This window comes from Salmo salar, chromosome 06, assembly GCF_965601325.2.
Source record: "Salmo salar chromosome 06, fSalSal1, whole genome shotgun sequence".
In the NCBI taxonomy this organism is placed as follows: domain Eukaryota; kingdom Metazoa; phylum Chordata; class Actinopteri; order Salmoniformes; family Salmonidae; genus Salmo; species Salmo salar.
Genome location: NC_138296.1, coordinates 72,653,939 through 72,679,132, shown reverse-complemented (window position 1 = coordinate 72,679,132; position 25,194 = coordinate 72,653,939). Strand labels below are relative to the sequence as shown.

General features: G+C 41.1%; 1 protein-coding gene across 3 annotated transcripts in view; it reads left to right on the top strand.

The window, feature by feature from the left end:
• Positions 1–25,194, top strand: part of LOC106608035 (protein EFR3 homolog B) — a 74,829-nt gene that overhangs the window by 16,574 nt on the left and 33,061 nt on the right. For all 3 annotated transcript variants that reach the window (XM_014205695.3, XM_014205693.3, XM_014205696.3), the window contains 4 exons: positions 10,313–10,389; positions 12,777–12,904; positions 13,086–13,236; positions 16,757–16,878. In XM_014205695.3, the coding sequence (XP_014061170.1) occupies positions 10,313–10,389; positions 12,777–12,904; positions 13,086–13,236; positions 16,757–16,878 (478 nt within the window). The remainder of the gene's footprint in view (positions 1–10,312; positions 10,390–12,776; positions 12,905–13,085; positions 13,237–16,756; positions 16,879–25,194) is intronic.

The following is a 25,194-nucleotide window of genomic DNA, read 5'->3' as shown; positions in this document are numbered from 1 at the left end:
CACGTTGGAGCAAAGAGAGTCCTTTTTCGCAAATGCGCACCGCATCAATTATATGCAACGCAGGACAGGCTAGATAAACTAGTAATATCATCAACCATGTGTAGTTAACTAGTGATTATGGTTGATTGTTTGTTTTTTATTAGATAAGTTTAATGCTAGCTAGCAACTTACCTTGACTTCTTACTGCATTCGTGTAACAGGCAGGCTCCTCGTGGAGTGCAATGTAAAGCAGGTGGTTAGAGCGTTGGACTAGTTAACCGTAAAGTTGCAAGATTGAATCCCCAAGCTGAACAAGGCAGTTAACCCACCGTTCCTAGGCCGTCATTGAAAATAAGAATGTGTTCTTAACTCACTTGCCTGGTTAAAAAATATTTATAAAAAAAAATGTACAAAATAATTGTCAAATCGGTGGCCAAAAATACCGATTACTGATTATGAAAACTTGAAATCGGCCCTAATTAATCGGCCATTCCGATTAATAGGTCGACCTCTAATCAGAATGCACTGATACATACATACATACATACATACATACATACATACATACATACATACATACAGTTGACGTCGGAAGTTTATGTACACCATAGCCAAATACATTTAAACTACGTTTTTCACAATTCCTGACATTTACTCCTAGTAAAGATTCCCTGTCTTCGGTCAGTTAGGATCACCACTTTATTTAAAAAAAGTAAAATGTCAGAATAATAGTAGAGAGAATGATTTATTTCAACTTTTATTTATTTCATCACATTCCCAGTGGGTCAGAAGTTTACATAAACTCAATTAGTATTTCGTAGTATTGCCTTTAAATTGTTTATCTTGGGTCAAATGTTTTGGGTAGCCTTTCACAAGCTTCCCACAATAAGTTGGGTGAGTTTTGGCCCATTCCTCCTGACCGAGCTGGTGTAACTGAGTCAGGTTTGTAGGCCTCCTTGCTCGCACAAGCTTTTTCAGTTCTGCCCACAAGGCTTTGTGATGGCCACTCCAATACCTTGACTTTGTTGTCCTTAAGCCATTTTTCCACAACTTTGGAATTATGCTTGGGGTCATTGTCCGTTTGGAAGACCCATTTGCGACCAAGCTTTAACTTCCTGACTGATGTCTTGAGATGTTGCTTCAATATATCCACCTAATTTTCCCACCTCATGATGCCATCTATTTTGTGAAGCGCATCAGTCCCTCCTGCGGCAAACCACCCCCACATCATGATGCTGCCACCCCCGTGCTTCACGGTTGGGATGGTGTTCTTTGGCTTGCAAGCTTCCCCCTTTTTCCTCCAAACATAACGATGGTCATTATGGCTAAACAGTTCTATTTTTGTTTCGTCAGACCAGAGGACATTTCTCCAAAAAGTACAATCTTTGTCCCCATGTGCAGTTGCAAACCTTTCTCGGGCTTTTTGATGTCGGTTTTGGAGCAGTGGCTTCTTCCTTGCTGAGTGGCCTTTCAGGTTATGTCGATATAGGACTCATTTTACTGTGGATATAGATACTTTTGTACCTGTTTCCTCCAGCATCTTCACAAGGTCCTTTACTGTTGTTCTGGGATTGATTTGCACTTTTCGCACCAAAGTACGTTCATCTCTAGGAGACAGAACGCGTCTCCTTCCTGAGCGGTATGACGGCTGCGTTGTCCCATGGTGTTTATACTTGTGTACTGTTGTTTGTACAGATGAACGTGGTACCTTCAGGCGTTTGGAAATTGCTCCCAAGGATGAACCAGACTTGTGGAGGTCTACAATTATTTTTCTGAGGTCTTGGCAGATTTCTTTTGATTTTTCCCATGATGTCAAGCAAAGAGGCACTGAGCTTGAAGGTCGGCCTTGAAATACATCCACAGGTACACCTCCAATTGACTCAAATGATGTAAATTAGCCTATCAGAAGCTTCTAAAACCATGACATCATTTTCTGGAATTTTCCAAGCTGTATAAAGGCACAGTCAACTTCGTGTATGTAAACTTCTGACCAACTGGAATTGTGATACAGTGAATTATAAGTGAAATAATCTGTCTGTAAACAATTGTTGAAAAATTACTTGTGTCATGCACAAAGTAGATGTCCTAACCGATTTGCCAAAACTATAGTTTGTAAACAAGAAATTTGTGGAGTGGTTGAAAAGAGTTTTAATTACTCTAACCTAAATGTATGTAAACTTCTGACTTCAACTGTATGTATGTGTATATATATATACACATACATACATACATACATACATACATACATACATACATACATATATATCACCCAGATCTGTATCTCCGTCTGCTGTGGGTAAGAACTGATATATCATAGCTGCTACCAAAGAGTTCAAAGATCACAGCCTCTGTCCTGTGTAGCAATGGGCTTTTCCTGGTTAAATAAAATGTAAAAAATTGCCCTCTCCCAGCAGTGTGTGCAGGAATATAAGGTCAGGGTATCGCATGTCAGGTTAGACTTTGAGGCAGAGCACACTAGTGCTCCCAGTGGGCTGCATCTCAATAGTCTACAGTCTCATCTCCTCTTCTTTGTCTCATTTCCTTCTGCACTGATTTCAAACCGGCAACCTTTTCTGATTCTAGATTACTTTCTGAGTCAAAATGCAAGCCGAGATCTACCGCTCAGATGAAAAAAAACATGTCTTCAAAAACATTAAGACTATGCAACATTAACCAATTAAAAAAAGTTTTGTAGCAATGACGTTTGTGCAGTAGGCTATAGGCCCAATACATTATCACTGCATATTGGCTCTGCTTGAATTGCCCTTCCAATGTTGTTCTTCTCAGACCATTTTGAAATTATATAAAACAAAGGTAACACTGGTAATAGATAATGTGTTGTATTACTTGAGGCACAGCTAAGTGAGCATAATAATTGGCTTTTTTTTACTGGACTGATGGTATGCGTCTGGGGGGGTTAACATATGGAATTGTTTTAAGATGGTCATACCAAGTATCATAAGCTATTTGATGTAGAATTTTTAAGACCCTTTAAGGTATTAAAAAATAATAAATATTTTTATTTATGAAACATTTAATGCTATTTGCCCATAGAAATGTTCTTGAATAACAGATTCACGACATGGAACAACAGATAGTCCCCCAAAAATCTGAAGGACGTTTGTTCTGAAGTGTGTGTCCTATATCTGCGAGATATACACGGACGATCAGGAAACTATTTGTGTTCTTTTTTGTTTCATGTACAGCTCATTCAGAAAGTATTAACACGCCTTTTTTCCAAATTTTGTTACGTTACAGCCTTATTCTAAAATGTATTAAATCATTGTATCCCCTCAGCAATATACAATACCCCATAATAACAAAGCAAAAACAAGTTTTTAGACATTTTTGCAAATTTATAAAAACATTTAAATATATCACATTTTAAATAAGTATTCACACCCTTTTACTGAGTACTTTTGTTGAAGCACCTTTGGCAGTGACTACATCCTCGGGTCTTCTGGGGTTTGAAGCTATAAGCTTGACATGTGTATTTGAGGACTTTCTCCTATTCTTCTAGAGCTCCGACGTTCTGACCTGAAGATCACTGACATCATGGTTTGACCTTTTATATTTTTCAGAGTTCCCAGTTGTCTTGAAAGCACCATCGGTGCTTTCGTCTGCGTTAAAACTAAATATTGATCCAGGTTGGATGTGACCGCAGGGATGACGTGTGACCTCGCCCCCTGACTTTGAAAAGCACCACGCGACATGCATCAAGCACACCCAACTCATTAGTGGTGGTGAGATATATTAAGTCAGACTAATTTGCAATTGACTGTCATAGCCCCACATTAAAAGTATGTGATGGTGAGATGAGAAGACAATCAGAAAGACTTCCATAGCCTCAAATAAAAAAGTAAACATTGGCTGTTAATTACCAAATAACATTCACATGGTTGGGGTCACGAGAATTGTCAGATATCAAACTGGGGTCGCGGGCCTAGACTGACTGACTGCTGTACGGTTGTGGAGTTTGCTGTGCATTTTTCCCCCTTTCTTGCTTTCTCTTTTGTCTCACTCTCACTGTGTGTGTGTGTGTGTGTGTGTGTGTTATTGTGAGTGTTGGAGAGCAGAGGAACATGACGTACGCAGAGCTGTAATAAAGCTGTTTACTGTGAGGGTGAATGGACAGCCAGAGACCCCTCGCTATGCTGCAATGTCACAACTACCATCTAGCATCCACCCCCTGTACTCTCCTGACGATTCTACCATTCCTAGTTCCCTCTTCCGTACTGCCTCCAACCAGCCCACACCCTATAGGCTAGGCTAGTTCAGTACAGCACCCACCAATATGCTGCACTGTGCTGTCAAGAGAACTGTTATTCACCACATTTTTATTCACCCCCCTCAACAACATAACAGAAGTCCCAAAAGTCCATCCCTTTCCCAATATGCAACCCTTTTCCCCCAACCAAACTATGCATCTCCACACACACACACCCTACACACAGCTAGGGCTGGGCGGTATACCGTATTTTCCTATATACCAGTATTGATGTACGGACTTGTTGGGGTTTTTACTTTATCTTCTGTAACGGTGTTTGGTTTGTTAAATGTGATACAAAGTGTGTAATGTCCATTTTTGTAGTATACTCTGCTACTTGAATCCTCTCTCTCTGCTCTCTGCTCTCTCTCTGCTCTCTGCTCTCTCTCTGCTCTCTCTCTCTCTGCTCCTCTCTCTCTGCTCCCTCTCTCTGCTCTCTCTCTCCAAGCCACTTTCCACACAGACCTAGCCCCGCCCCCTGTCACTCAAGGAGTGCACTTGTTGTTCCTCGATCACGAGACACTTGTGTTCAGTCTGCATGGTCAATGCAGCTACAATCTAGGCCTTATTGTTTACCAAATGTTGCAATTGTGATTTGTCTTGCGATTTAGAGCAAAACATCTGGGTAAACTGTTGGAATCATGGAAATAGAATGATTATTCTAATTCTATAGAATAGTGGGCAATTTGAATACAGTTGTTTGGCATGACAACGAATTAAAATGCCAGGGAGGAGTTATTGTGACAGGGTAGGAAAAAAAGTGTAACTAGCGATTAGCATTAGCGGCTAACACAAATTAGGTCCAACTTGCTAAGAAAAGACAAACTAACCATTTTCAGATATAGAAAAACACAAACTAATAGTGTAATTATAGAGCACTAGTGGATTTATATTAAGAAGCAAATTGAAAAAAGCATTGTTGTCATCAACATTGTTGCTTGCCCATATCGTGCAGCCCTACATGGCAGTGTGGAAATTCTCAAATAAGTGCAGGAAATGCAGAAAGTGATGAAAACGCAGAAATGTACTTTTGGTTAAAGTTGAATTGAAGAGTATAAAACAATCAGAATGGAGAAAGACTCATTGAAATCACTTAGAATGTGTGTGTTGCCACCCTAGGATCACTCACTGCTCATAAAGCACTAGGGTCACTCACTACTCATAAAGCACTAGGGTCACTCACTACTCATAAAGCAAATGTACAACTTTTATTATTCCAAAAAAATTATTTACGTTATGATGGTATTACATTTTTTTAAATACCGTGATATTATATTTTGGTAAGTGTGTGTGTGTGTGTGCCACACAAAGTTTGTTCCTCGGGACAGACTTGCAGTATGTACAGTAGCACTTCTCAGTGACTCATTCACAGGACCCACCTCCACCCATCCCTCAATTCTCCCCACTTTCTTCACCGGGGACCCTGATGCAGTCATTAATTCAGTGGTGACTCCTACTCCAGGGCCCCCAGCCAAGATGGGCGAGGAAGGGATGGAGGGTGTAAAGGAGAGGAGAACAGTCATTTAGAGTTGGAAGTGATGGAGGAAAGCTAAGAATAGCAGCAGGGAGGGCAGATAGAGAGCTGGAGATAGCGGCTGCTTGCAGCTAGCAGAGCCCTATGGGGGCGTTTAACACCACGATGACAGAAACTTTACTGACAGACGCATAGACAGAGGCCCTAAGCCTAAATCTTATCTGAACTCCCAAGGTAAGGATGACTGAGGATACCACCTCAGAGATGTGACAGAGGGACAGACAGATGCAGAACAGTTGCCTAGTGAGAGTCATTTTGAAATGCATCCTTCCTTCCTTTCTACTATGAGGTGATTGATGATGATTGACAACCATTAATTGATAATGATTGGGTAGCCTAGGTGAAAGCAATATGGTGGAAAGATCAAAAGATTTCATGAAAGGAAGAGAATAAACTAGGAAGGATAGAATGAGGGAAGGGAAGAAAGGATCTGTATACAGCCTGACTGTCTTCAAACTGTTGGGAGCTATCTTTTTCTCATTCAGTTAGGCAAGCCTATTTGAAATTGTTAAAAGCTTATTTCAAGGTTGTCTATTGCTTCCCCGGAAGTCTTCCTATGTAGAGTGCACTGCAGATTCTCCAAAAAATGAATAAGAAAGGTTATTTATTTGACAGTGTATATATTAACCAGTGGTAATGCTTTTAATGAATTCCAGTGGATTGTCAGCCAGCTGTGTTTATCCAGGTGGACTGGAATGTTCCTTCCTGTAGTTTTGTTTTGGGGGGGGGCACACTCACTAGGAATTGGTTAAATTTAGGAAATCTGTGCACAAGTATTCCCACAAATAAAAAATGAGATCTTGTCTCAATGTAATCAACATTTTCAGACAAGATGGAACAGCCAAAGGGGGTGGTGTTGCAATCTACTGCAGAGAGAGCCTGCAGAGTTCTGTCCTACTATCCAGGTCTGTACCCAAACAATTTGAACTTCTACTTTCAAAAATCCACCTCTCTAAAAACAAGTCTCTCACCGTTGCCGCCTGCTATAGACCACCCTCTGCCCCAGCTGTGCTCTGGAGACCATATGTGAACTGATTGCCCCCCATCTATCTTCAGAGCTCGTGCTGCTAGGTGACCTAAACTGGGACATGCTTATCACCCCATCCTACAATCTAAGCTTGATGCCCTCAATCTCACACAAATTATCAATGAACCTACCAGGTACAACCCCAAAGCCGTAAACACGGGTACCCTCATAGATGTCATCCTAACCAACTTGCCCTCTAAATACACCTCTGCTGTTTTCAACCAAGATCTCAGCGATCACTGCCTCATTGCCTGCATCCGTAATGGGTCAGCGGTCAAACGACCTCCACTCATTACTGTCAAACGCTCCCTTGGTTCTCTCCAGACCTGACTGCCCTTAACCAACACAAAAACATCCTGTGGCGTTCTCCATTAGCATCGAACAGCCCCCGTGATATGCAACTTTTCAGGGAAGTTAGGAACCAACCAACAGGCAGTTAGAAAAGCCAAGGCTAGCTTTTTCAAAGCAGAAATTTGCTTCCTGCAACACAAACTCAAAAAAGTTCTGGGACACTGTAAAGTCCATGGAGAATAAGAGCACCTCCTCCCAGCTCCTCTCTGCACTGAGGATAGGAAACTCTGTCACCACCGATAAATCCACTATAATTGAGAATTTCAATAAGCATTTTTCTACGGCTGGCCATGCTTTCCACCTGGCTACCCCTACCCCGGTCAACAGCACTGCACCCCCCACAGCAACTCGCCCAAGCCTTCCCCATTTCTCTTTCTCCCAAATCCAGTCAGCTGATGTTCTTAAAGAGCTGCAAAATCTGGACCCCTACAAATCAGCCGGGCTAGATAATCTGGGCCCTTTCTTTCTAAAATTATCTGCCGAAATTGTTGCAACCCCTATTACTAGCCTGTTCAACCTCTCTTTCGTGTCGTCTGAGATTCCCAAAGATTGGAAAGCAGCTGCGGTCATCCCCCTCTTCAAAGGGGGGGACACTCTTGACCCAAACTGCTACAGACCTATATCTATCCTAACCTGCCTTTCTAAGGTCTTTGAAAGCCAAATCAACAAACAGATTACCGATCATTTCGACTCTCACCGCACCTTCTCCGCTATGCAATCTGGTTTCAGAGCTGGTCATGGGTGCACCTCAACCACGCTCAAGGTCCAAAACGATATCTTAACCGCTATCGATAAGAAACAATACTGTGCAGCCGTATTCATTGACCTGGCCAAGGCTTTCGACTCTGTCAATCACTACATCCTCATCGGCAGACTCAATAGTCTTGGTTTCTCAAATTATTGCCTCGCCTGGTTCACCAACTACTTCTCTGATAGAGTTCAGTGTGTCAAATCGGAGGGCCTGTTGTCCGGACCTCTGGCAGTCTCTATGGGGGTGCCACAGGGTTCAATTCTCGGGCCGACTCTCTTCTCTGTATACATCAATGATGTCGCTCTTGCTGCTGGTGAGTCTCTGATCCACCTCTACGCAGACGACACCATTCTGTATACTTCTGGCCCTTCTTTGGACACTGTGTTAACAACCCTCCAGACAAGCTTCAATGCTATACAACTCTCCTTCCGTGGCCTCCAACTGCTCTTAAATACAAGTAAAACTAAATGCATGCTCTTCAACCGATCGCTGCCTGCACCTGCCCGTGCGTCCAGCATCACTACTCTGGACGGTTCTGACTTAGAATACGTGGACAACTACAAACACCTAGGTGTGTGGTTAGACTGTAAACTCTCCTTCCAGACTCACATTAAGCATCTCCAATCCAAAATTAAATCTAGAATCGGCTTCCTATTTCGCAACAAAGCATCCTTCACTCATGCTGCCAAACATACCCTCGTAAAACTGACCATCCTACCGATCCTCGACTTCGGCGATGTCATTTACAAAATAGCCTCCAATACCCTACTCAATAAATTGGATGCAGTCTATCACAGTGCCATCTGTTTTGTCACCAAAGCCCCATATACTACCCACCACTGTGACCTGTATGCTCTCGTTGGCTGGCCCTCGCTTCATACTCGTCACCAAACCCACTGGCTCCAGGTCATCTACAAGACCCTGCTAGGTAAAGTCCCCCCTTATCTCAGCTCACTGGTCACCATAGCAGCACCCACCTGTAGCACGCGCTCCAGCAGGTATATCTCTCTGGTCACCCCCAAAGCCAATTCCTACTTCGGCCGCCTCTCCTTCCAGTTCTCTGCTGCCAATGACTGGAATGAACTACAAAAATCTGCACCTGTACATAGCCCATCTATAATTTAGCCCAAACAACTACCCCTTCCCCTACTGTATTTATTTATTCATTTATTTATTTATTTTGCTCCTTTGCACCCCATTATTTATATTTTTACTTTGCACTTTCTTCCAATGCAAATCTACGATTCCAGTGTTTTACTTGCTATATTGTATGTACTTCGCCACCATGGCCTTTTTTGCCTTTACCTCCCTTATCTCACCTCATTTGCACACATTGTATATAGACTTATGTTTCTACTGTATTATTGACTGTATGTTTGTTTTACTCCATGTGTAACTATGTTGTTGTATGTGTCAAACTGCTTTGCTTTATCTTGGTCAGGTCGCAATTGTAAATGAGAACTTGTTCTCAACTTGCCTACCTGGTTAAATAAAGGTGAAATAAAAATGTATAAATAAAAAGGTATGAAAGTGTATTTGAAAATAACAATTTATTTTTGGGATTAATTATGTTCCGGCCCCCCGACCATCCGCTCCGAAAAGAAATCTCCCTGCAGCTGAATCTAGTTGCCTGCCCCTGCCCTATGACTCATCACTGCTGAGTTCTCTGCGCCAATCAGCTTCTCTCTCTCTCTCTGCAAGTCACGCAGTGTTACACAACTTTCCTCAAGGTTGTCAATTGTGAGACTGTGATGTATAGATTGTGTGTGCGCACACTGAGTGACTGTGTCTTTTCGAGAGAAAAAAAATGTGTGTGTACAATGTCTTTTTTTTAAATGTTGGTGAGTCTTTCGTGTCTCAGTGTGTGTCTTTGTGCTCCAATGCCTTTGTGGCCACATTCTTCAGATGTCTGACCTCTTTTAAAGGGAGCTTAGAACAAAGGCATCTATTTCTCAGCCTGTGTGAAAAAACTGGTCTTGAAGAACTGCAAGGACAGGCTTTCTAGTCTCCGCTGCTGTGTAGTTCTTTCCGAGCTTTTTTTCCAAGCCCCCCCCCCCCCCCCCCCAGCCCTGGGTTGATGGATGTCTAAACTTGATTAATCTCTGAGCTGTGCAAGGCTTATTTAACTTTGTCAATAATAACGGTGTTCTTCAGTCAACATGAGGTGGATGCTGCTGACACTAAGGTGTACTAGGTGACAGACTTGATGTAGCACTGCAACAACCTGAGCTTTTACCGTGGTCTCACTAACTCTCTGTGAAGGACTTATTTTATTGATGGTTTATCATGGTCAGGTATCTGCAGTTGCAAACATGATTTATTAATTCATACGTCTGTCTGCCACCTCTTACTCTCACTCGCTCACTCACCCACTCTCCGTATTTCCTTCCCTCTCTCCTGTAGGGGTGTGTGGTTGCTGTGGGGCTCTGAGGCCCCGCTACAAGAGACTGGTGGACAACATTTTCCCAGAGGACCCAGAGGTGAGAGTTCAACTGACACTTCCTGTTTCCTGTGGCAATGCTCTCTACTTCCTGTGACCTTTTGTCATTCCAATATTTCTAGTGGTCTCCTCATCTTCACTGATCTGAAAAGACTAGACAGATAGAAGTGAATTCCTGGCAGGCAACCTCTGAATTACTTTCACCGGTCCTGTCACAATGAGAGAATATGAAGGACAAGGAAGAAAGTCACTATTGAAGATATTCTACATATATCACCATATCTGTGAAGGAGAATGACTTGATTGAATTCAATTATTTGTAAATGTTATAAAAATAGCCCAGTCTACCTGTCAGATCTGTTGCCAGCATCACATCTGAGATTTCAGAACGCAGAGACCTAATTTCTCTGCTGTGTGTGCATGTCAATTGTGTGCTGCATGCCCCAAAAACCAGCCTGTTTCTAATTTTGGGTTCTAAGCTCCCGACACAGAGACTGTAACTAATCTAATCCCCTCACCCAGGGACTAACCCACAACCCTCTATCATTCACTCATTCACACAAACAGTGTGTCTGGAATGTGTGTGTGAGACTAACCAGAGCTCTCCGATAACATTCACATGGCTGCGGTGGAGATAAAAAGTATGTGTGTGTTGTGTAAGTCTTAAGTGTACAACCTGAGCCTTCAGATAACGTTGAGTCAGACACTAAATCCAGAGTCAGGGAGAATAGACCAAAGTCGGGTTAATGTGTTTATCATATAGAGTTATGTATAGCTCTGTCTGGTAATGACTTTTAATTCTAGCTGTGTATTATTTTCAATGCTTTACCACACATTTTATAGTTCAAGCCTTATAAAAAGTATGTAGTTCGGTCCTTGAGCTGTTCTTGTCTATTGATATTCTGTATTATGTTTTGTGGACCCCAGGAAGTGTAGCTGCTGCTTTTGCAACAGCTAATGGGGATCCTAATAAAATACCAAAATACAATATACAATGGAGGCAATTCCTGTGATCAAAGTTCTTTCTATTTTATTGGATCATTACTAGTCTAAATGTAAATGAGAGGCTATCTCACCAGACTCTGTGGAGTGGACGATTTTAGTCCTTGAGCCCAGACTGTTTGACCTGGAGGGGGTGTGACCGAGCGTGTGGGCATGGCCGCATGCTTGTGTTGTGTTGTCCTCTTTTTCTTTTTTCTGTCACCCTTGGTGAACATAACTCTGAGAAAATACATATCACATGTGGCGTTCCACAAGGTTCCATTTTGGGTCCGGTACTGTTCAGTTTATCTATGTTACCCCTTGGTAGCGTTATCAGAAAGCACAGCATTGATTTTCACTGATTTGCAGGCGATACACAACTTTTCTGTCACTAGACTATTTTAGCTCCACTGATAAATTATTAGACTGTATTAGTGATTTAAATACTTGGATGGCTCACAACTTCCTCCAGCTAAATCAAGACATGACCTTAGGTACTTATTGTTGGCGCCAAAGCACAGAGAGAGAATCGAGCCACACATTTTAATTCACTGGCAATAAAGATAAAACACCAGGTAAAAACCTAGGTGTTATTATAGATTCTGAACAAAATTTCATTAGCAATATAATCGAAATGGCTTTTTACCAGCTGAGGAACATTGCCAAGTTGCGGTCGTTTCTCTCTCAGGTTGATAGAGAGACACTCATCCATGCTTTTATTATAAGCAGGCTTGACTACTGTAATGGTCTCCTGTTTGGTCTACCCAAGAAAGCCATTGGTCAACTGCAAAACATACAGAATGCTGCAGCACGGGTACTGACCAAGACCGGAGAGCACACATTACACCGCTTTTAAGGTCTCTGCACTGGCTGCCTGTAAGTTTTAGAATTAATTTAAAAATTATTCTATTGGTTTATAATCAATCCACGATTGTGCACCCCAATACATGTCAGACATGCTTTTAAGTTATGTACCCAGTAGGTCCCTCAGGTCCTCTGGCACTGGCCTTTTAACTATCCTGACGCCTAGGACCGAGAGGCAGCCTTTAGTTATTATGCCCCCAGCCTCTGGAATTGCCTGCCAGAGAACCTGAGGGGGGCTGAAACGGTGGACATATTTAAAAGAGAACTTAAAACACACATTTTTAGCTTTGCATTTTATTAGGGTGCTTTTTAGTCATTCAGTTTGTCATTCTTTTTTTTTTAATCTTATGTTTGTTGTGTAGTAAATGTTTAATCTTTTATTTTTTTTAATTTAATTTTCCTGTAAAGTATGTTGCATTCCATGTCTGAAATGTGCTGTATAAATAAAGCTTGATTTTGATTTGAGTATATTCCTGTCCTGTGGAGACAGTGAACCAAGAACCCAAACCTAACCCTTTCCACCTTAATCCTCCACCTTTCTCTTGTCCCCCCCCCCCCCCCGATCTCTCGGTCTGTCTGTAGGACGGGTTGGTGAAGGCTAACATGGAGAAGTTGACATTCTATGCCCTGTCAGCTCCAGAGAAGCTGGACCGTATCGGGGCCTACCTGTCAGAGAGGCTCTCCAGGGATGTGGCTAGGCACCGCTATGGGTGAGCAACACCACAGTTACACCTGAGCCGTGAATATACAGCACAGACATCTGTCAACTGTCGTCCATGTCAGCTCAAAATGCACCATGGCTATTACTTTCTCATTTGCATTCTAGTTGAATGTAATGGTCTTAAGACCTATGGTGTGTGGCATAACTACCGTGTCTGTGTGTGTGTTCAGGTATGTGTGTATAGCTATGGAGGCTCTGGATCAGTTGCTGATGGCGTGCCACTGTCAGAGCATCAACCTGTTTGTGGAGAGTTTCCTTAAGATGGTCCGTAAACTGCTGGAGGCCGACAAACCCAACCTACAGATCCTGGGAACCAACTCTGTGAGTAGAATAGAAGACGCCCACCTTGATAAACAGTCTGGTTTTATCTGACAATACACACTAGCAGCTGGCTGCAATGAATCACAAAGAAATATAATTGCAGGTCTATTCTGTAGGAAATGTAATGTAGCAACGGCCATGTAAATAGAAGATGCCAGACGGTGATCTAAACATAAATGTACATTTTTACCAGGGAGGGAGGAGGTGGAGTGGGTAGGTATGCATAGAGAGAGAATGGTTATCTGGTTGATGATGTGCAATAGCAGCCAGTAGCAGCTATCAGTGTTATCAGACAGGGCTGTCAGAGCAGCAGGGTCAGGAGGGAACCGGAACTATCAAGGAAATAACATTACCCATAGAGACAGACTTACCACACTGGCAACACTGTCTAGTGATACCATGGGTTACACACACACTGATACACACACTCATACACACACTAGGGTTCGACGATTTTACGATTACATTGTCTATCGATGGTGTTTGACTGCCATCGTCGATGGTGACAACATTGTGATGCCACAAACGATGGTTTAGCATATTTGAATTTGACTGCACCTTTGGAGTCTGGTAGCGCACAACAGCGCAGTGCAGTGAGCACACAGCAGGGCGCCATGCCAAATGGCCTATTCCACATTTGCCATAGCCTTAATGTTCAATACATATGAGGTAGTTAGACTAACATATTGCAAGAGAACAATGTAGATTGTAGAAGGAGCGGAGAGCACCAAAGCAGTGCAAAAATTCAGATGGGACCTGTCATGTTTTGTTCCCTGTCCTTTCCTATGTTGGATGATCATGGGCCTTTTTGAGCAGACACTCCGTTGTCTGGTTTATTGTTTTAAGATCTTGATTTTCCCCTTTTCTCCCAATCCCCATTTGATTTGAATGTGACTTGTTGTTATAGGCATAGCCTACTATTTCATGATCAACCATTGAAGGAATCTATAGGTCTCAGAGTTCCATCTTTAAAAGTTTTTTGCAAATAGACAAAATTAATAAAACTATCGTAATAATGAGAGAGAAAACAAATATCTGCAAGATAGACTAATCAAATAGAAAGTTTGTTTAAACCTGTTACGTTTCTGCTTTACTTCACCAAAATGTAGGCAAAATAAATTGTGCCGTCGGAAAATCCCTCCTTGAAAACCAAACAGACAATAATATAGGCCTACACATAGGTTACTGTCAATACAAGTTAAACTTATACATTTTATATTTATAATATTTTCTAAGTATTTATTCATATCCTTGAATTGCACAACGGGCAATTGTGGCATAAGCTCCCACAGCAGCACTTTCAGTAAGTGGAAACAAACATCTATAAATGATGAATTGGTGTCATACTTGTCACAAACTACTTTATTTTGAATAGCTTAGAAATTGTGCGTTCATATAAATGTCAACAATCAAATAAAACAAATGATTATGTAGCTTATATATCTTTATAGCTTAACACTTGAATGAACATTGGCTTAGACTGAAAAGGAATAAGACTAAGGATAATAGGCCATGTCTTGTGCCTATTGAACTGTACAAATCCTAATTATACAATCAGATAAAACTAATGATTATTTATAATATTCTTTATAACACTTGAACGAATTAACAATGGCTAATTCTAAAACGAATAGGCCTATTAGGATATGCCATTTGCTATCGAACTGTACAAATCCTAAATATATGCCTAGACGTTACAAAATAAATAAAGTAAGTATGAAAATGACCTAAATTAGTGCAAAAACACAAACCGTGTTAATAAGTCTCAAGGTTTGGCACAATATTTGAGCCTATCCTATAGGCTATGTCTTTCCAATAAGATGCATCTGTATTTTAATCATAGGCTACATTAAAAAATAAAATATAGTGCAATTTTTAAATTTTTTATTTTTACCTTGTCTTAGGCCTACCTAAAGGTTTCTGGTAAGGAACAACAGCATGTTCAGAGTAGCGAACTCCGCAGGATGATGGACATGTAAATGTTGGAGGTTTGTTGTCCGTCCATCCTTTGCCTTGATCATCTTTTTGCAAATTCTGCAAGTGACTTCAGTCAGGTCTGCTGGCTCACCTATATCATTCGGCCTGAAACCGAAGACCTGCTTTTCTTTCCCAAGTCAACCATCATTTTTTAAATTATTTAGCGCAAGGCAGGCTATACTGTAGTTACTAAGGCAGTAGTTACTAAGGCAGGCTATACTGTAGTTACTAAGGCAGTAGTTACTAAGGCAGGCTATACTGTAGTTACTAAGGCAGTAGTTACTAAGGCAGGCTATACTGTAGTTACTAAGGCAGTAGTTACTAAGGCAGGCTATACTGTAGTGAAATCCTTTTTACAGTCTGAAACTGTCAGAAAGTATCCTAATGGAAGAATGATGCATAAGCACTTACCCAGATGATCAAGATGAAATAACAATAGAATACACTTGATACAGCTATAATATCCCTTTTTAAAAGGTAGGCTTATATAACTGATATCTGAGTATTTTTATGGACAGCAGAAACATAGCCCTAACAATTTGAAAATCATTGCAGCCTAGACTAGATAAAAAAAGAACTAGGCCTAACACTGTTTAGGCCCAGCAATGTGTCCTTTATATCAACGTTGTTTGGACAGGACGAGGGGACGTCACCTAACACACTGATACATACACACAAGCACAGACCCCAAAGTAATGTGCTTATGTATGATTACTAAATACACCAGCCAGCACATCAGTCTTTGCCTCATGCTGTGGTGTTTATCTGGGAGAGGAAGGGAGGAGAGGAAGGGAGGAGAGGAAGGGAGGAGAGGATTAGAAAGAGATTATCACCACAGTCATAGTGGTCCAGGACAGCTACTGAAGGTCTCCTCCTGTTCTCTTTAGGACTCACCTAAAACTACTCAATACACTGAGCCTAAATTAGTTCAATTCAAATACCCCTTCTATGTATGCAGATTCCTTATGTTTATCTGTGTTTAAATGGACACGACACATTAGTCTAGACTACATTGCATTGTCATACTTGAAATAACAGTGGCACCAGATATCCTAGAGCCCTGGGTCCATCACAACCCCGGTGCTATTTTAGCCTCTGCGTCTGGTCCGGTCCGGTCGAGGTCACCTGCAGTTGTTTAGCCTGGTTTGTCCATCAGAATGAGTTTAATCAGGCATCTAATTAAAAAGTCATCACCACAGGTTGGCTTCAGGAAGGCTTCCCTCTGTTCCGTTCCCAAGAGGAGCACGTTGTTTAGTTGTTAATTGGGGAGTGGTGTGAAACGAAATGATAAAGTGTTAAAGTTGAAATGGTGACATTTCAGCGGCAGTCAGAATCTGTTCTTTGCCAGGCAGTTCAATACGTGGGTTTTCTGCTACTCTTTTCCCAGAAATTAATTGCAAAATTCAATTTGGGATTTGGGATTATATTAGACAAAGAAAGCGGAAGAATATGACAGTTAGAGAGAGACACAGATGTATTGCCTTCTTCTCCAGTTGAGATGGAGATTGATGTTAATTTACCCTCCTCTCTCCCCCTCCCTCAGTTTGTCAAGTTTGCCAACATTGAGGAGGACACTGCATCTTATCATCGCAGCTATGACTTCTTTGTTTCGCGCTTCAGCGAGATGTGTCACTCCAGCTACGAGGACCCAGACATCCGCACCAAGTGAGTGGACGTTATATGGATGATCAATTGATGTTGCAGATTAGGGCTGTCCCCGACAAACAATCTTAGTCGACTGAGAGTCGTCTTTTCTTTCCACCAATTGATTGGTGCGTTCCAAATATCTCTAACCGTCGCCCCAGCCTGAGATCTTTTTATGCGCGTGATGTCAGAATGCACTCACTGTTCAAAAATGGGATTGTTACGAAACAGGACTGTTAACCCACACTGCCCTCAAACCAAGACACATGCTGCCTGCTAATTATCTATAGGCTATATTTCAACATGTTCATTTGAAATTATTTCATAACAAGTTGTATTAATTCACATAGAAGTAGCCCATTTCATTGTTGCGGCCAATTTATGTTTGAGGCTTTACTGAACTGGACAAGCTTCTCTCTTCGCATTGCCTTCACTGTTGTTTTCTTTACAAATAATAACTTATTTGTATATCGTGTTGTCGTTTCTACTGTAGCATACCGTATGTATGTATGGAGCATAATGTATTTACATTTTTTTTCATGTTTTCAAGTTCTGGTGAAAATCATGCGTTCTGATTCTGGCGTAGATTGTAATGGACACATACAGTGCATTGGGAAAGTATTCAGACCCCTTGATTTTTTTTACACCTTTTTGTTATGTTACAGCCAAATTCAAAAAATGGATTAAATAGTTTTTTCCCCCTCATCAATCTACACACAATACCCAGTAATGACAAAGCAAAAACAGGTTTTTAGACATTTTTGCAAATGTGTAAAAAAATCAACTGATATCACATTTACTAAATTTTTCAGAGCCTTTACTCAGTACTTTGTTTTAGCACATTTGTGAGCGATCGAGTCTTCTTGGGTTTGACGCTACAAGCTTTGCACACCTGTATTTGGGGAGTTTCACCTATGCTTCTCTGCAGATCCTCTCAAGCTCTGTCCGGTTGGTTGGGGAGCGTCGCTGCACAGCTATTTTCAGGTCTCTCCAGAGATGTTTGATCGGGTTCAAGTCCGTGCTCTGGCTGGGCCACTCAAGGACATTGAGACTTGTCCCAAAGCCACTCCTGCGTTGTCTTGGCTGTGTGCTTAGGGTTGTTGTCCTGTTGGAAGGTGAACCTTCACCCCAGTTTGAGGTCCTGTGTGCTCTGAAGCAGGTTTTCATCAAGGATCTCTCAGTACTTTGCTCCATTCATCTTTGCCTCGATCCTGCCTAGTCTCCCAGTCCCTGCCGCTGAAAAACATCCCCACAGCATGACGCTACCACCACCATGCTTCACCGTAGGGATGGTGCCAGGTTTCCTCCAGACGTGATGCTTGGCATTCAGGCCAAAGTATTCAATCTTGGTTTCATCAGACCAGAGAATCTTGTTTCTCATGGTCTGAGAGTCCTTTAGGTACCTTTTGGCAAACTCCAAGCGGGCTGTCATGCGCCTTTAGGAGTGGCTACCATAAAGGCCTGATTGGTGGAGTGCTTCAGAGATGGTTGTCCTTCTGGAAGGTTCTCACATCTCCAAAAAGGAACTCTAGATCTGTGTCAGAGTGACTACTGGGTTCTTGGTCACTTCCCTGACCAAGGCCCTTCTCCACATGATTGCTCAGTTTGGCCCGGGCGGCCAGCTCTAGGATGAGTCTTGGTGGTTCCAAACTTTTTCCATTTAAAAATGATGGAGGCCACTGTGTTCTTGGGGACCTTCAATGCTGCAGACATGTTTTGGTACCCTTCCCCAGATCTGTGCCTCAACACAGTCCTGTCTCGGCGCTCTACGGATAATTCCATCGACCTCATGGCATGGTTTTTGCTCTGACATCCACTGTCAACTGTGGGACCTTTTATATAGACAGGTGTGTGCCTTTCCAAATCATATCCAATCAATTGTCTCCAATCAAGTTGTAGAACATTTTCAAGGATGATAAATGGGAACAGGATGCACCTGACCTCACTTTCGAGTGTCGTAGCAAATGGTCTGAATACTTATGTAAATAAGGGTAAATATTTGCAAACATTTCTAAGAAACGGTTTTCACTTTGTCATTATGGGGTACTGTGTGTAGATTGAGGATTTTTTTTACATGTATTTTTTAATCCATTTTAGAATAAGGCTGTAACAAAATGTGGAAATAGTCAAGGGGTCTGAATACTTTCCAACTGCACTGTATGATGTGTGGAAAATACTTTTCTGAAGGTTGAACTGATTATGATGAGCTAATGCTGAGCTATTTGCCGGGGCCATATTTGTTGACATTATATAATGCATTCTGGGTGTCACGTTAAACGTCTGTCAGACCAAAGATGTTATAACAAAGTGAGGTGAGGGATGGTTCACTCATCTTTCGAGTAAACTTCTGGAAGAGAATGATTGTAGACGACACACCCTCTTCAACATTCATTCTGCAAACAGATTAAACTCATCTTGTTTTCTCTTCTTATCATTGGTTGACTCCAAAAAAAAAACATGGCAGCGCGCACAAACTACCCATCGTCGGATTACTTTAGATTTTTAGAAAGTGTTTTGCTTTATTATTTAGATCAATGGTGAGGTGATAAATTGTAAATAATAATTTCTATTGGCTAATTCATATTATGGTTTATTTCAGCCAAGAGTTGGCTAAATATGTCCGTTTGTGTTAGGTTGATCTTCCCTCTGTTAGTGCTAGGACTAATGTAGCCTACATTTCCTGTTTGGATGATTATGTTATGCTGTCGCCACTTCTGTGAATGTGCAAACATTGCATCCAAAAATGAACTGGTCACATTTAGGACATAATGTTGTAATGACTGTGTTTGTCCAAACTGTTTTCTGTGAAAACAAACAGTGATGCCATCTCAAACGCTGACTGTTGTATCAATGGAAACTGGATGTTCTAAATAAGTTGTAATCACACAGGCAGGGACCACTGTAGCATGATCACACCTGTGTGTTGGTACGCGCCAAAGGGTTAAAGCACTCGGTTTGATTAAATAATTAAGACACACAAATGACTCGAGGGAGCCGGAGATGGCTTAACCTGAAGAACAAAACCTGTTCCTGACCCTCCTCCCGCTGCTGCTGGCCTTCACAGATTCTGCTGTTACACTCCTGAACCTTTTCCATTTGAACCTTTTCCGAGTGCCAATTTATCTTAGAATTTCTGCCGATCTGCGTGCCAGTTATGATTTTGATATGTACATTTTTGTGGGACAGTTTCATTTACAATAGTCTTTGTATCTCAAAATCATTGTCATGTGGTTAATCTAAATTCTATCTGAATCTAAATAAAAATGTATCTTCTATTGCCAACCATGTAAAAATAGCCTACATAAAGCAAACAAATAAAAACATTGCAGCCTGCAGGAAGAAAGTATCTTATAAATCACATTAGCTACGCATGGCCTGTCTGCATTGAACATAAAAATTGTAACTATCAACTGTGTCCGGCCTGACGCTCCTGCTAGCAAACTTGCAACATAAAATATTCTGGGCCCTCAGTTTCCCGCACCAGTGAGCTCAGGACAGACACTGCTGAAGGTTATTTGTGCAAGGGATAAGAAGTAATCAGGTATCTTTTGACATTTCTAATGGATCAGAGCATTGCATGTTTCCCTTTTTATTGCTGCGTGATTATCGAAAGGATGTCCCAAACAGGTGCTGTTAGATTACAATATACTTTTCCTGACCATTTGGAACAATGTAAACAACACAAAATAAAATATATTATAGCAAACACTAAAAACAGTCGCATTCCTTTGTGAATGCAATTTCTGAAATGGAACGGTTTAGGCCTATTTATTTATGTTTATTGTTTCAAATCGTGAATGACTTGTATGCTGTGTGATGACATGAACAAATAAGTGATTGATTGATAGATACAGAAGCCTACAGTTGAAGTCGGAAGTTTACATACACCTTAGCCAAATACATTTAAACTCCAATTCCTGACATTTAATCCATGTAAAAATTCCCTGTCTTCAGTCAGTTAGGATCACCACTTTATTTTAAGAATGTGAAATGTCAGAATAATAGTAGAGTGATTTATTTCAGCTTTTATTTCTTTTGTCACATTCCCAGTGGGTCAGAAGTTTACATGCACTCAATTAGTATATGGTAGCATTGTCTTAAACAATTTAAACTTGGGTCAAACGTTTTGGGTAGCCTTCCACAAGCTTCCCACAATAAGTTGGGTGAATTTTGGCCCATTCCCTCTGACAGAGCTGGTGTAACTGAGTCAGGTTTGTAGGCCTCCTTGCTCGCACACACTCAGTTCTGCCCACAAATTTTCTATGGGATTGAGGTCAGGGCTTTGTTATGGCCACTCCAATACCTTGACTTTGTTGTCCTTATGCCATTTTGCCACAACTTTGGAATTTTGCTTGGGGTCATTGTCCATTTGGAAGACCCATTTGCGACCAAGCTTTAACTTCCTGATTGATGTCTTGAGATTTTGTTTCAATATATCCACATCATTTTACTTCCTCATGATGCCATCTATTTTGTGAACTGCACCAGTCCCTCCTGCAGAAAAGCACCCCCACAATATGACGCTGACACCCCCGTGCTTCACAGTTGGGATGGTGTTCTTCAGCTTGCAAGCCTCCCCCTTTTTCCTCCAAACATAACGATGGTCATTATGGCCAAACAGTTCTATTTTTGTTTCATCAGACCAGAGGACATTTCTCCAAAAGTACGATCTTTGTTCCCATGTGCAGTTGCAAACCGTAGTCTGGCTTTTTTATGGCGGGTTTGGAGCAGTGGCTTCTTCCTTGCTGAGCAGCCTTTCAGGTTATGTCGATATAGGACTCATTTTACTGTGGATATAGATACTTTTGTACCTGTTTCCTTCAGCATCTTCACATGGTCCTTTTCTGTTGTTATGGGATTGATTTGCACTTTTCGCAGCAAAGTACGTTCATCTCTAGGAGACAGACCGTGTCTCCTTCCTGAGCGGTATGACGACTGCGTGGTCCCATGGTGTTTATACTTGCGTACTATTGTTTGTACAGATGAACGTGGTACCTTCAGGTGTTTGGAAACTTGTGGAGGTCTACAATTATTTTTCTGAAGTCTTTGCTGATTTCTTTTGATTTTCCCATGATGTCAAGCAAAGAGGCAATGGGTTTGAAGGTAGGCCTTGAAGTACATCCACAGGTACACCGCCAATTGACTCAGGCTAATTGACATAATTTATCAGAAGCTTCTAAAGCCATGACATCATTTTCTGGAATTTTCCAAGCTGTTTACATACACTAAGTTGACTGTGCCTTTAAACGTTTGACCTAACTGGAATTGTGATACAGTGAATTATAAGTGAAATAATCTGTCTGTAAACAATTGTTGGAAAAATGTCTTGTCATTCACAAAGTAGATGTTCTAACCGACTTGCCAAAACTATAGTTTGTTAACAAGAAATTTGTGGAGTGGTTGAAAAACGAGTTTTAATGATTCCAACCTAAATGTATGTAATCTTCCGACTTCAACTGTATATAAGTATTGAAATATAGGCCTAAGTAAGGTACGGTATTAATACTAAACAGAATCACTCTTAGGCCTATAGCTCGGTGGTGGTTATACAAGGCTGCTATACTAAGCATACTAATGATAATGACATTTCTTATTATTATATGATGATAAATAAAATAAGGAGATCAAGGAAAAGGAGGGTTATTTATTATTGTTATTATAAACATTGTCTGACAATTTGGAACAGTGTAAACAACACTAAAGAAATTATAAATAAATCCAGAGAGGCTGTTCTAATGATAAGAAGTGTAAAGCCTGTATTATAGCACAGTTTGTGAAATTGTTTATCTGACAACTTTATTGGCCTATTGGTATTTTGAGAATATCAATGAGGTGCAAACTAGGGTAATTCAAAGATGAAAAAAATATGTAAAATTCAAGATGGGTTAAAATGGTGAGAATCACTTGAGATACCCAGTTCGCTCTGGTTGGGGGCGCTGCTGCATGGCACTCTCTCTAAAAATACTGAACCAGGTGAACCCTCGTTTTCAACAAGGGCTTTACCGTAGACAACCACAAATTGCCATGTAGAAAATTCAGTTCTAGATATTTCTCTGAAACATTTTAGAAAATTGTTGGACAATAAAATCTAAACATGGCTGAACAGAAAAGTATTGTGTTGTCCCAGTTAGGCAACCTCAATATTGGCCTATAGTTCATGCGGTGCAGGAAATGTTTAAACTATACTATAGGCCTGCTCTGGTGACAGTGCAGTCAGTCTATAATAAAGCGGAATAACCAACAGGACCTCACGCTCGGAATAACAGCAACATACATAGGCCTATTCTCTTTTAGAATTTATAAAGGCTGAGGGGTGCATTATTCCCTTTCCTCTTTGGGTATAGAAGAATGTCAAAAGCACCCCGGGAACATCATGCACGCCCTGTTTAGATTCACCAAGAGGGCTACATCAGCCTGCCTCAATTAATTCTAAAACGATACAAGTTATTATAATGGTCCAGGGGTGCTTTAACCCTTACCTTTATGGGAATGGAAGGCGATATGCTCCTAGCCACCCTTGGTCGGGTACATCCTCCAGAATTTACAGTAGGCCTACCTACCAACCAAATGGGACATTAGTCTGCCTTATAAGGGCACATATAAATAACTCCAAGATCAGTCCAATATGCTCTGTGTTGTTTGGCTCAACCAACCCTAACAGCGCATCAGATGTCCACTGCTTGTTACGTTTTTCTCCTCAAAATATCGGAATAGGTCAACCAAAAAGAGAACTTGTAGGCTATTTGGTCAATATTGATTGCACAGTGCAATTAAAACGCGGCGTAAGCCTAAAATAAATAAATACATCTGGCTATCTGATGCACTCAAAACTATTTTATTAGAAATACTGATCTTAGCATAGGTATACACCTTAATTAAATCAATATGTTGAATACTTCATACATGTAGCCTAGGAACATAAAATAATGTTATCACCACGCAGCCAAAATAGCAGCAAGCATGCCATATGATGAGAACCCCCCCCCCCCCCCCCCCCTGTAAATAAATCACAGTTAAATAAATCACAGCTTAGAGCTCACAGAATCAGTAGGATATTAAACAAACACTCAAACAGTTTCTGTAGATATACAGTACCAGTCAATAGTTTGGACACACCTACTCATTCCAGGATTTTTCTTTATTTTTTACTATTTTCTACATTGTAGAATAATAGTGAAGAAATCAAAATTATGAAATAACACACATGCAATCATTTAGTAACCAAAAAGGTGTTATACAAATCAAATATATTTTAGGTTCTTCAAAGTAGCCACCCTTTGCTTTGAACAGCTTTGCACACTCAACCAGCTTTTTTAAATGTATTTTTAATTTCACCTTTATTTAACCAGGTAGGCTAGTTGAGAACAAGTTCTCATTTGCAACTGCGACCTGGCCAAGATAAAGCACAGCAGTTCGACACATACAACAACATAGTTACACATGGAGTAAAACAAACATACACTAGAAATATCTATATACAGTGAGTGCAAATGAGGTAAGTTAAGGGAGGTAAGGCAATAAATAGGCCATGGTGGCGAAGTAATTACAATATAGCAATTAGACACTGGAATGGTAGATGTGCAGTAAATGAATGTGCAAGTACAGATAATGGGGTGCAAAGGAGAAAGATAAATAAATACATTATGGGGATGAGGTAGTTTAGCTATGTACAGGTGCAGTGATCTGTGAGCTGCTCTGACAGCTGGTGCTTAAAGCTAGTGAGGGAGATATGGGTCTCCAGCTTCAGTGATTTTTGCAGTTTGTTCCAGTCATTGGCAGCAGAGAACTGGAAGGAAAGGCGGTCAAAGAAGGAATTGGCTTTGGGGGTGACCAGTGAGATATACCTGCTGGAGCGTGTGCTACGGGTGGGTGCTGCTATGGTGACCAGTGAGCTGAGATTAGGCGGGGCTTTACCTAGCAGAGACTTGTAGATGACCTGGAGCTAGTGGGTTTTGCGACGAGTATGAAGCGATGGTCAGCCAACGAGAGCGTACAGGTCGCAGTGGTGGGTGATATATGGGGCTTTGGTGACAAAACGGATGGCACTGTGATAGACTGCATCCAATTTGTTGAGTAGAGTGTTGGAGGCTATTTATAGATGACATCGCCGAAGTCGAGGATCGGTAGGATGGTCAGTTTTACGAGGGTATGTTTGGCAGCATGAGTGAAGGATGCTTTGTTGCGATCCTTCATCCTTCACTAGTGTTGATCGGTAGTGTCTTTATTGAATATATAATTCCAATTCGGTATATTTAATCAATGAGCAAGTCACATTTTTGTTGTCGGAAATGTTATTAGTATTCTAGATTTAATTTTGGATTGGAGATGCTTAATGTG